The 13,076-nt window shown below is 39.1% G+C and overlaps 1 protein-coding gene across 1 annotated transcript in view; it reads right to left on the bottom strand.

Moving 5' to 3' along the window:
- ITPR2 (inositol 1,4,5-trisphosphate receptor type 2) overlaps nucleotides 1-13,076 on the bottom strand; it is a 243,390-nt gene that overhangs the window by 74,994 nt on the left and 155,320 nt on the right. Inside the window, exons 38-40 of the mRNA XM_036405007.1 lie at nucleotides 3,058-3,166; nucleotides 1,295-1,482; nucleotides 25-208 (exon numbers count right to left, since the gene is read on the bottom strand). Coding sequence (XP_036260900.1) covers nucleotides 25-208; nucleotides 1,295-1,482; nucleotides 3,058-3,166 — 481 coding nt within the window. The remainder of the gene's footprint in view (nucleotides 1-24; nucleotides 209-1,294; nucleotides 1,483-3,057; nucleotides 3,167-13,076) is intronic.

Raw genomic sequence — 13,076 nt, 5'->3', positions numbered from 1 at the left:
TCCTTCCCAGGGGTGCCTCCTTACCTCTCTTTTTGGGAACAGATATGGTGAGGTCACTGTCATCCTCCTTCTTTTTGCTCCCCAAATCAATAGTATTCACTGTCACTGTGGATCTGATCTCCTGCTGAGCAGCTTTCATGCGATCATACAGCACTTTGAAGAACCTTTCTGACTTCTTCTGCTCCTTTAGTTGCTGGTAAGTCGAATACTGCAAAAAAAAATTCTTTAGATATCAATCTTCTAAGGAAGAAGAAATAAAAAAACACACTATATTTTTTTTTTGGTGAAACAAATGATGAATAATTACTTCACTTACACAGAACAAATGTTGGCCACTGCCTGACCAGTTCTTTCACAAAGTGATATACAAGGCTGGTAACAAAGACTGATGATAATATTTTAAAATTTGGGTAAAATGGTGAACTGTGCTATTTGCAGTCTTTTAAATGTCACAATATTGTATTTGAAGTTAAATTACTTTGTGACACTCTCCATTTCTCCAGACTTACTAGTCATTATATTCCATCTACAAATAAAAGTGAAAAGTGACTTATTATGTAACAACAAGAGAAAGCAGGGAACATCAAATATGTAATATTATAGCTTGGATTATATTAATTTTCTGTGCTACAGACAGAATTTATTATTAAATATTATTTTAGGTTATTAATTCCAGTCCCTTAGTATAACTGTCAAGCAGGCTGAGGACCATTTGAAACAGTTTGCAAACAATCCCAATTCTCCCAGCCTTCCCTCCTCATATCAATTCTCTCTATTCCCTCAAACATCTGATTTGGCTTAATCTGGACGAGAACACCTAGAAACCATAGTTTAAAGCAAATATATAGAAAAACACCTAGAAACCATAGTTTAAAGCAAATATTTTCTATCAACTGGAATACTGGTCTTCTCAAATAACCAAGTTTTTTTCTCTTTGGAGATTTTAATAAATGTCTCTGAAGGTTTCCAGAAAATAATGTGCTTTTATAAACTTAGAAGTATTATAATTTTTAATTTTACGAAGACTGACATAAAATAACTGGGGATAATGCTGATATGGCAATGACCAGCTTAAAAGCAGCACAGTGCTACACAGAGAGGGAGAGCTGAAAAACCTTTCCTTCTCCCAAAGAGCTACCGCATAGTAATAGGGCATATTTACACTTGCATTACAGTGGTACATATTCTAGTGACAAACTTCTCAGAGAACTCACAGCAAAAAGGTTCTCTTTATTTGTCTCCAGACCACATGCACCTGAGAATCAATATGTGAATAAGCAGATTAAACAAGTACCTGTGTTTGCGTATTTCCACCTTCAAGCAGTGCAATACCCAGCAGAATGCCCTCGGAGAAAATCCTGTCATTTCTGGTGTTCACTATCACATCTATGACCAGTTCTGAGGCACCTTCTTTGTCCAGGAGGCACTGGATATCAAACATAGTCACCCCAGACTTATCTGCATCTTGTCCTGAAAATCCACCTGCAAATTAGACAAATATACAACTACCATTCATGTTTGCTTCACACACATACATGAAAATGAACCTATTAGTAGTGATAAGGCACACAATAGCAATGTAATAAATTTAATTTTGAAATTCTGTCAGGCAAAGTTCCCTTTGATAAAAACAAGATTTTTGTATGAAACTGCAATGTTGGGCTCTAAGAATAAGAAATAAAACAAATCCCCAAGCCATTGTTCTGTCAGGATATTCAGACAATAAATAAGATGGAAAGGACATTGATTTGTTCACTGAACCCTTTTTTAATTCCACTGCTGCATACACTAAACTGTGAGTAGGGTCAATGCTGTGAGACCCTTTTTAAATCTGCTCTTCAATCTCAGGCCTAATCTGCACTAAAATTGTGTCCTGGTAAATCCACCCTGGTTATGGGTCTGACCTTCCAGCCAAATGCTTTTGCCAACTCCTAGATCATCATCATCACCATCATCATCATCATGATGCTTTTTTTAAGAACACAGACTTGAGTTAATCCAAATTAAAGGTGTGGGTTGAAGAAATTTTGCTAAATTGTATTAGCTCATTAAATCAACCACCTTTTATTATCACAGATGATCATCTTTCCTGCTATACTTACTTCTCTAAAGATGTAACTGCACCTACTTCATTAGTAAAAATACAGTACTGTTTTAATCAGCCAGTAATACTTTGATTAAAGTGATTAAAATGCTTCAGACTTTGTGATGATGCCATACACACACACACTTTTTAGAGAGAACTAAAAAAATAGTAAAACTTCAGTCTCTTATTTGTTAGAGAGCAAAATTTGGCGTAGAGAATGTTAAGACTGCAAAGATTTTCAGAGTCTGTATTGAAATAGTAAAGGAGGAACAGCTGGGTGACATCTGCAAAAGTTGACAAATCTGGGCATGCTTTCAGTGTGCACTGAAAATGCAAAATGCAGTTCTGATCTGGCTCTATACCTAGCTCCAGCCTCATTTCCTATGACATCCATTATTATGGGCTTTCCTAGAAACCACCCTGTTGTAACTTCCTGTGGCTTCTACAGCAGAATGATACAAAAAATTAGCTTATAAGGGACCTGCAGAGATCATCTACTGAAACTTCTTGCCCACAGGAAGATAGGACAGGTTTGTCAGAGTCTTGTCCAGTAAAGTTGTAACAAGAACTGACACATTCTACAACCTCTCAGGAAAATTTGATCTATTGTCTAACCAGTATTTTTGTGAAAAGCTTTTCCTTAGATATTTTTCATATATCAATAAAGGATCAGAATGTCAAAAATTTTTTTAATTTCCAGAAACAACACCATCTCTCTTCAAAAGTTTTCTGCTTTGCTGAATTTCTGGATAGGGATTTCCTCGTACCTGCTTTGGTACCTCCAAATGCACCATCTGAGACAAGTGTGAGCAACTTAAAAATAGAAGAGTCTGATACTACCTCTCTTCTAAGTGGTTACAGAACATGTTTGATTTATTTACCAACTGAATGCCTGGAGCATGTCCAATGTGCCTATTAGAAAAAATGGTGCTGCTAATTTTGCTCTCTTGAAATGATGTGTGTTGATTTACCTCCCACTTGTGCAGTTTTGCTGTAGCTGGCAGACAGGGGCCCATTCATACCACTTCCATATTCCCCTTTAAAGTACCGATACAGGAGGATTTTCCTTAAAGTGTTGCCCTTTAAGAGAAAGATAAAAATAGAAGAAATGAGAGTTGTGGCCAATTTCCTTTGTTTGAAAAGCAAGCTGTTTAACACAGATACATAATTTAGTAGGTCTTTCCATTATAATTAGTAAGCACACAAACAGGAAAGTTGTCCAGAAAACAAATATCTAACGGTCTTATCTAACAAATCCCAGGAGGAAAATTCTAAAATAGTGTTGTATAAACTTTTTTGAAGTTTGTTTTAAACTTATTGATTATAAATGAAACACCTCCACTTCAGTAATTCTGACGGGCTATCTGTGAGATGTGTATATTGAAACAAACTCTACAAATAGCCAGTGCTCTGCAGTCAGTGTGTCTGTGCCCTACCCTGCCATGGCAGCACTTTCTTCCTATTTTCTGCAGCTAAGTAGTACCACTCCCTTTTCTCTGATCTCAGATAATCCAGCTGATCATCTGAAAGAAGCCACATCACATAAAATATTAAAACAGAGATATGACATTTGATAGAACAGCTTAAAAAGCATTCTCTGTACCGCCTTGTTCCTTGACTTCCAAAACCACAACCAGTCAAAATTTGCATGCAGCTCTCTGAAGATCTTCCCTTTCATTTTACTTATGTTCTGCAGCACAAGACACGCTGGATTGAGAGTCAGGGGTACCAATTACTTGGCATTTTTATTTTGCCTTCAGTCTCCACAGAACACCTGCAGTCAACACTCAGCTTTACAGAGGCAGAAGGTGACACAACAATTGTAGGCGTATGTGCAACCTCAGATTTCATAAAGAGGAATAAGTAAGGTCTCCAATGCTCAACACAGAAGAGGGAACATGGTCACTTCAAGTGTTTGGCATTAAAATTGAACATTTTTTCCCTACTTTTACTAAACTGCTGGTTTTAATGAAAAAAATTCTGAAAAATATGTGCAATAGAAGCATTCTCAGCATTCAGCAGCTTGCCAGTGCCTGCACATTAGTGCAGCAGTCAAGTTTTCAATCAAAACATCTCTGTGGCCACCACAGACAGCAGGCAGCAGGGAAGCAAGCCCCAGACACTCTCACTCCCACTTCCCTGTTAACTTGGCAATATTTCCAGGGGCAACCACACACCACAGAAGGACTTCACTGCTTCATGGGCCTTGAAGACAATAGCCTTGTCCACCTGAAAAAAGTGCCAAAAAGCAGGACTTTGTGTGCTGCCTGACAATACCAACCAGCCATTCTTTCTAGTTCTCCCATTTTGATGTTTTCATTTGACAATAGTCTATACAGAGTTCTCTCATACAGCCAAGGAAAATACAAGGCCTAAAGTAAAATATCTAAAGCTATAAATACAGTAGCTGCAAGAAAAATAAGAAGCATCACCTACAGGGAGTTTACTGGGTGGATTTTCCAGGTGAGATTAATCCAGTGTGCTTTGCACTACAGAGCAAGGCAAAGAACCAGAAGTCTCTGAGGACCTCACACAGAGACAGATTCCTTCCCAGTCTGGTTGTGATGGGGTTTAACCTGGAGTGGTATGGTAATGGACAAGTACAGTAACCAAGCTCATAAGAAATTTTAAGATGGGTAAGAGCACCAGCTCCTCCTGCTCAACATCCTGTCTTTAGCTGGGACCAAAATCCAGTGTCTCACAGCAAAGTGAATGTCATTTTCCTCATCTCCTGAAGAAGAAAAACATATTAGTGATGGGACAAGAGTTCCCACCAGAACTGATAAATATGGACTGAAAAAAAGGCTAAAGCCCCTGTTCAAGCTTTCACAAGCATATATATCACAGAATCATAAAACTGTCACACAACTGGGATCACAGAGCAGAAACCCTTCCTAGCTCCCAACTAGGACCCAATCCAGAATGGGGACTGTCTTGAGACATGATCTTTTCAACAGAAAGGCTGGCATTTGCCATAGCACTTGACTAACCACTCACTTTGAGTCAACCTCCTCAACCAGCAACCTCTGCAGTCTGCTGATGACTAATGGTAAATTATATAAACAGTCACAGAGCAGTCATGGGAAGACACACCAAAAGCCATCTATAGATAGTTAAGAATACTACCTGTGGTCACGAGCTTTATTGTTCAACCAAAACAGCCCTTATTTTATCAAGAAGAATGTTTAAAACCATAAAATAGCTTTTGACTAATACACTGAGTGATTTAGCACTGGGGTCTGAATACCTCAAAGCAAGTAACTACCAGCACATCTCAGATCTTCCTCCTGCCTTGTTACCTTCAAAGACACCAGGGGATATGAAGATGTTTCTCCAGCTGGCTACAGAAAGGGGAAGGAATCCTGCTCCACCCATATCCAAACTAAGGAACAGATTTCATTTCTTCTTCCAAGAAGTCTTAATTATTAGGATTCCTACTCTCTCTCAACCTCCCATGAATCCAGACAATAGTTATAGTTCCCAGAAGCTGAAGTGTCAAGATGCCGTGTTTGAGAAGCAGAAATGTGGTGGAACCTCTGCTTTGCCTGACAGCTGTGTCAGAAACGCACCCCCAGGCTCAACCCACATATTTGCAAACTCGGGATCCTCATCTCCTCTGTGATGACCTCAGGCAGCCATATGACTTCCATGAGTCTTGTGAAATGAGCTGCCACTACAAAGAGCAGAAGGGCCCAGCCACATGAACCGGGGCTGAGAAATGCACAGAGAAATGCCCGAGGAATGTATCAGAAACACCCATCACCCCCATGTGACTGTGAGGCACTGTCCTAGAAAAAGCTGGAAAGACCCAGCTTCCAGAAAAAATGTTGATCCTGCTGGCATAGGTGTGTGGGAATGCTTTTATGGGAATGCCAGCAAACACAGTCAAGAACAGCCCCATCACATGGACGAGCTTGTCCGGCCGCTGCCAGGACAAGCCAGACAGCCACGCCATTGATGTCCCTGGGAATGGGTTCCTAACTTAGCACAGCCACAAAATTAATACTGCCCAAAAGCAAACGATCACAGCAGCAGCATGAATAAGCAGTTTGCTGCAGCTACTACTGACACTTGTGGCACTAAAGCAGAGGCCAAAAATAAGAGCACACTAAGCAGGGCAGTGCTATCTTCCTTGATTACATTTCTATATGAGGCAGAAGTCCTGGCCTTCCATACTGAAACTGTCCCCTGCTGGCTACAATACACTTTCTTTTATACCTCTTATTAGGGTATGGAAGTGACATGTAAACATCACTCAGCTGACTGCAACCCTTCCATAATGGATAGAACATTGTATAGCTTTGGAAAAAACACAATGAAACATAACAGTCTTATTGTAGCTGATGAATACCACAGCATTGTCCCTAACAAAAGCTAGGATAAAGACTGAGGACACAAGAAAGCAACAACTGGATATTGTTGTTGCAGTTTTAAATAGCTGGGGATTGACAGGCAAAAGTTTCCAATAGGGAATAATTATTCTAGTAGGAACATGTAGACAAACAAATTCCATTTTCTCAGTCCGTATTTCATTATACTCGTTGGTCTTTAAACTTGATTTAAAGGCCTTAATACAATGGTTCATTCACTTGCCCTCTCTGAGTCTGCAAAAGGCTGGTTCCACATGAGGATGTGCAGGAAGCAAAGGCTGAGAGGTACCTAAGGCTTATCATGGATACCTGCATCAGTACCACCTCTCCCTATTACACACCAGAACTTATCTATCCTGCCTTATATAACTCTGCACACTGCTTAAGGAGTTGGAATTGTACATATAATGCTCTGGAGGCTGAACTAGAGGGTCTGGTGATCTCTTTTGGGTCTTAATCTGTATTAAATTAATGAAGTGGAAATGCTCAGATTATCAGTGATTACACAGAAAAGGTAGCTACATCCAACCAGTGATACAGTGGATGATGTAATGAGCATATTTCAGCATTAATCCAGGAAGAGATATGAAAACTAGGCTTATTAAATCTTCATATATTAATAATTTGCAGCCAAGTATAAAAGAGGAGCTGTTGGGGATCTCTGGTCTACTAATACAGATTTTCAGAAAGTTTGGAAGAGACACAAAATCCCAGAGAACTCTGAGATGTGTCACATGCAATGATACTTTTCCAAAAGTACCAGGGAGTACTTACACTTTTTAATGATATCCAGCTCCCTGCCATGAGTTTGATGTCAGTTCTGGGTGAGGCAAAGGAATGGCTGATTTTGCATTCCATTAACACAAAATTAAAAGAAGTTACTATATACTGATGGCAGTTTTAATGTTGGCATCATGTTGTAATAATTGCCTCAATACAGGTTTGCCAAAACAGACCTTCTGAAACTTCTGAAGATTATCTTCTGCTTTTGCTAAAAATAAAAATATCATTCTGGTAAAGTTGGATAAACTGTGCACTGTGACACAGTGCTGTAAGGCAAAATTTTTGATTAAGTAAGCCCAGAAGGATAGTTATCAAATGGCTTAACAACTCAGTGACTGATAGAATTCAATGTGCAATTTAAAGCAAGAAATCATAAACAAATATATGGGCTTCTAATGCACAAACTCATGAAGTATGTATTGTCTGCCTCATTTGAGGCTTTTCTTAATGAAATTAAATCATACAGAAAATAATTATTAATTGTGTTTGGAAAGGACACACACACAAAAAAGAGGGGATAAGGTCAAGTCACTGCTAACAATTTAGGCATCATTTATAAAACTGACTAGAAGTAAACAATATGAGTGTCATTATGTCCAAACCTCTGTATGTCTTATTAACAATAAAATACAGAACGCACCAAAAAAATGGAGGATTCTGTTCTAGGAGGTCATGACTTTGGGGAAGAATGAAAAGCCCAGGAGAAAAATCAGTGCAATGACAACTCCTGAAACCCCACAATTCTGCAAAGGGTAACAAGAGCTGTTATGTGGGATTTGTGAGACTCTCTCACTTATTCACATGCAGGAGCATATTACTGTAGCAATAATACCACATCACAAGTTAGTGTCCACAGTTCAAGAATGCTGACAAATTGGATCAGGTTTGGAGAAGCTCCACGAGAGTGATTAGAGAATAAAACAAGTCTTTTCATCAGAAATTCAAGGCATTCAATCTACTGAGTTTATCAGTCTAAGCATGAACTCTGTTTCTGACTATCTACATAAGAAATCTGATATAATGGATGACTTCAGTCTAAAGATAAAAGGTGCAAGACATACTGGTTAGAAGCTGAAAATGGAGAAATTCAGCTAGAAAAGAAGTAGAAGCAGCTGGGTTATTCAGTTTGTGGGTTATGAATTTTATTTTTATTTTATGTAACAGTAGTGGCATTTAGCTATTGGAACAGCTTAAGAAGAGGTGTGATAGTCTGTACTGCTGGCAGTTACTAAACCACGACTAGGTGGCTTCTCAGACAGAAACTATTTGAAGATCTTGTGGTCTACATTAGAAGAACAAGCTGGATGAAAAAAATATGTCATCTCACATAATCTATGAAGACATCATGCTACCTTTTCCTGTAGTAAATATAGATGAGGCTTTCAATGAAGGCTGTTTAAAAGACCTCTACTTCTACATGCTTCTTGTCATTATTTATAAATGAAATTTCTAGTCTACTTAGTCTGAGTGCCTGTTTCAGGATGATTTTTTTGGTAGTTGCTTTTGTTGTTGTTGCTTTTCACCCATTTTGTTCCGTTATTTCTCTTGGAGACAAAACATGGTGGGAGAAGGAGTTTTGTGCAAGTGGTTTCTGCGGAGATACCACAATTGGTTTTAAAAGTCTTTAAATTATGATACAACCTGCTCTTGAAATGCAAGATGACATAGAAATCTCCCTGTCTCCAAAAGAGATCAGCTGAGGCCACGGCTACCACACGCATGGTGTTGCACAAGCACGGGCTTGGAAGAGAGCCCCGAAGTCTTGACTCCTATTATGTCCACAAAGTGGAAAATTTCTGTTTTCATGATGCCAGCAACTTCCAGGGGGCTCACGAATTGGGAGAAGTTGTTTGTTTTGGGGAGTTGTTTGTTTATTTTTACACAGAGTGAGCTTTTTCTTGGTTTTGATCTTTTTGCAACAAGATGTTTTCATAGCCAACTGATAGTTGAAAGTGATATATTTTCACCAATAAAATATGACACCCAACAGCACAGTTATTTGCACACTGGGGCGTTTATTCACACCAGGGAAAAAAGCACTTTCAAATATGAAGTTGGGTCCAGCTGGTGTCCAGTTCTGCTTCCACTAAAATCAACGGGAGATTTGCCAGCAACTTAAGTAGGAGAAGGAGCAGACATGCACTTTGCCAGGCAAAAGTGTTTTATCCAAGTCTAAAAAGAAAAAAAACAACCCAAAATATGCACCAGACTTCATGACACAGTTCTCTTAGGAGAACAGAGCTGGCCACCCACACCTCTCAGCTGTCTCTCATTAGGCAGAGACACCCCACATTTAAAATGTGCCATTGTTCAATCCCACACAAAACTGGGAGGAATCCCACTTCTCTCAATACAAATTTCCTGCATCACAAATACTAACTGATAAACTTGAGACTGTAACTAATGCAGAGATGCATTGACAGGCTCAGATTAAAAAAAAAACAAACAAATGAGCACGACCTTCTTTAAAACCAAACTATAGTTGCTCTAAAAAGGAGTTCATTTTTCAAGCAGTCTTTTGATTCTTCTTTCCTTTGCAGTTTCAGGTTCCATAGAAAGCTGGAAGCTTAAGTGCCAAACTATTGCAAAATAACTGCTATTGCCAGTCCATTTTCAATATGGATAGGGAAATGAATACTGGATACATCACAAAAAAACCCCACAGGTTTTGCCTGATAACTGCCCAATTCTGCACCCTGAAGAAATTCAGGAAAGCATCATATTAAGAGAAAGATTTTTTTGGCAGTAACTCTAAAAAGTGGCTCCACTAGGAATACAGCAGGAGAGAAAAATTGTTTGGGTTAGTGAAAACCACAGCGTTGGGACATTTATACTTAAGACTGAGAAGAAAACACTTTGAAAAACACAGTTTGATTTTGTAATTATATAATTTTTCTATTAGGCCATAAAGTATTGGTAGCTGCAGAATGGGGATTTTTTTGCTCAAATATCACATCTCTGGATATGTATATATGTATTTATATAGAGAGAGAACAAGTCTTTCCTGTGGGCAAATATTATTGTTTATATCTGTCACTTGTGCATATAAACTGTGCACTTACAAACCAGGTCATGTTTGCACCTTTGTAATTTTTCCTTTCAGACTTTCTCCATTACAAGACAAAGCACTGAGATACACAATAACTCAAGTTCTCCACCACAGAAGGAAAACAATGTAAGATTTGATCACAATTATTCAGAAGCATTTATGAGTGCACCATCAATAACAGACTGTAGGAAAAGACCAGATCTGAGAAGCACAATTTTCAAAGACTAAAATTATCTAACTCTTATGCTGCAGGGGGTAAACTTTCAAAGTGATGCACAGGGAGTTATGCACACAAATCCCATTATTTTTAACAGGATTTCTGTGTCGAACTCCTCATACTCTGCAAGGAAAAAAAAAATTACCCCTAAGTGCCCTAATGTTTATTTACCAAAACAGACACTTAATTTCCAGATGCATACTTATGAGCACTACCGTGCTCTGACGTTTTATGAGCAATTTGTAACAGGCAGCAATGGAAAATAATAAAGCGGCCAAACACCAATTTCATGACATTATTCTCTTTTTCCATATTGTTATTATGTTGAATTTCAAAGCCAGCGCATTACAGACACCTGATTTACTAGCTAAGGGATGCTCAGCAGATGCAATGCCTGCCCTGGTTTGGATCAGATACAGCAGAATCTTCACCTGTTGGCTCAGAGTTTTCAAGTTAGCTCAGGAGCCACTTCTGTATTTCAGTTTTCTGCTCATTTTTACCTGCCACCAGTTCCACTGACTTCTTGACTTCTCCCTTGACTACTAATAAAGATCACAAAATCATAGAACAATAGCCTGGTTTGGGTTGAAAGGGACCTTAAAGGTCATCCAGTCCCACCCCCTGCCATGGGCAGGGACAGCTTCTCCTATCCCAGGTTGCTCAGAGCCCCGTCCAACGTGGCCTTGGACACTGCCAGGGATGGGGCAGCCACAGCTTCTCTGGGCACCCTATGCCAGGGCCTCACCACCCTCACAGGGAAATAATTTCTTCCTCATATCCAATCTAAACCTGCTCTCTATCAGTGTGAAGCCATTCCCCCTGTCCTGTCACTCCAGGCCCCTGTAAAGAGTCGTTCTCCATCCTTCCTGTGGGCTCCCTTCAGGCACTGGAAGGCCACAATGAGGTCACCCTGAAGACTGTTGATGACATTTCAGAAAGTCAGAATTTGTACTTCTGTCACTGCTTACCTTTGAAGGAACTTACGCACTTTCTAAAGCAGGTTATCAGAATTATTTTGCAACCCAGGTGATAGGCTTTTCTTTGGATTTGACATGATTTTTGGGTAGTACTAATATAATACTAAATGAGTACTTCTCATTGGTTCTTAACAGTTTCTAGTTTTACTGTGTACATGATGTTAAACCGTGTCCTTTCTTCAACCAACAGAAATGTTCACAGTAATATGAATTATTCAGTTAGAAGTGCTCTATATGTCTATATTATTTTTTTTAAAAAGTGATTATAAAAGAAACTAATTTTCAGCATTCTTGCAAAATAATCAAGGGGCTTATGAAGTGTCTCAAAACAATCCCAAGACTGAGTCAAAAGCAACCATTTTTTCCTTCAGTGCCACTCACCTCAGAACACCACTGTATTCAACACACGGAACTGCCAGATTCTGTCTTTCCATGATTTAAAGATGTGCTTTGGACAATGATCAGCAAACCTGTATCCAGAGTGCCCTGAGAGCCAGCCTGACAAAATGATCAACACACCTGACACTTCTGGGAAACGCCTCTTGCATTCTTAGATGGAAACAGATACCAAATTGTTGCTGATTTCTTGGATTTCAGGCATTAAAGGGAAAAAAAACCAAACAGGTGTGTATATGTGTTTGTGTCAGCCTCCAAATACTTGTGGCTAGTGCAAAGGAAAACAGCTGGTCAAAACATATTCCAGCAGCTTCCATCCACACAGCAAAATGGGAACAGCAGAAGGGAATCAAACTTGTAGCAGTTCAGGGCAGCAGAAATATTTAAATCATTATCAGTGGTGTGTGGAAACATTGTCTTAGTATCCACCTTGCTGGAAAACCAGCACAAATCTGCTCCAAAAAATAATGTGGGTGTGGTAAGGATACAGCAGGAGATGCCCTAAGTGGTGACTGCAGTGATGGGCAGATTGTCCCTTCGCTCTGGGCTGCACAGCACAGCAGGGAAAACAAAACATCCTCTTCCTTTTCTAAGCAGAGGAGAACAATTCCCACCTGGAACAAAGCCAGCTCCTGCACTGCTTTCACTACATCTGTGAAATTAGGTGGCATTTCAGACAAACAGAAAAGTAGAGCAAAGTTAGAAAACACTACAAGTCTAGCGCTTTATTAGCTATCCATTTTGACAGGGATAATTTGAAAATATTTATAATTCATGTTCCCCAGTTAAAAAAAAAAAAAAAAGTAGTAGTAGTAATAGTAGTAGCAGCTTGAATAAATTTCCAGTAAATTTGATCCAGAATTTTCTATTCATGTCAACTCTCCCAACTGCATAATCCTTTTCAGGATGGTATCAGGATAATAACTGGTACCTGAAGTCCAGCACCTAAAATTTTGTGCTTGTATAAGAATTCCAGTCTACATTAAATAAGAAGTCCAGAACAAAACCGATCACCCCACCACTATGCTAATTTCTACTGCTCCTGGTCCTAGGAATAGTACTTGGAAATGTGAAACCTGTGTGGCCAGAGCCAGAGTGCCATAACAAAAAAAAGAAAGAAAAGGAAAAAAACCCTAAAATATGTGGATGGACTTTGATTGCCAGAGATGGCAAATATCAAAAAAATATTAAGCAACTC

This window comes from Molothrus ater, chromosome 5 (genome assembly GCF_012460135.2).
Source record: "Molothrus ater isolate BHLD 08-10-18 breed brown headed cowbird chromosome 5, BPBGC_Mater_1.1, whole genome shotgun sequence".
Lineage (NCBI taxonomy): Eukaryota > Metazoa > Chordata > Aves > Passeriformes > Icteridae > Molothrus > Molothrus ater.
The sequence above is the reverse complement of the archived record's forward strand: the minus strand, read 5'-3'. Positions and strand labels throughout refer to the sequence as shown.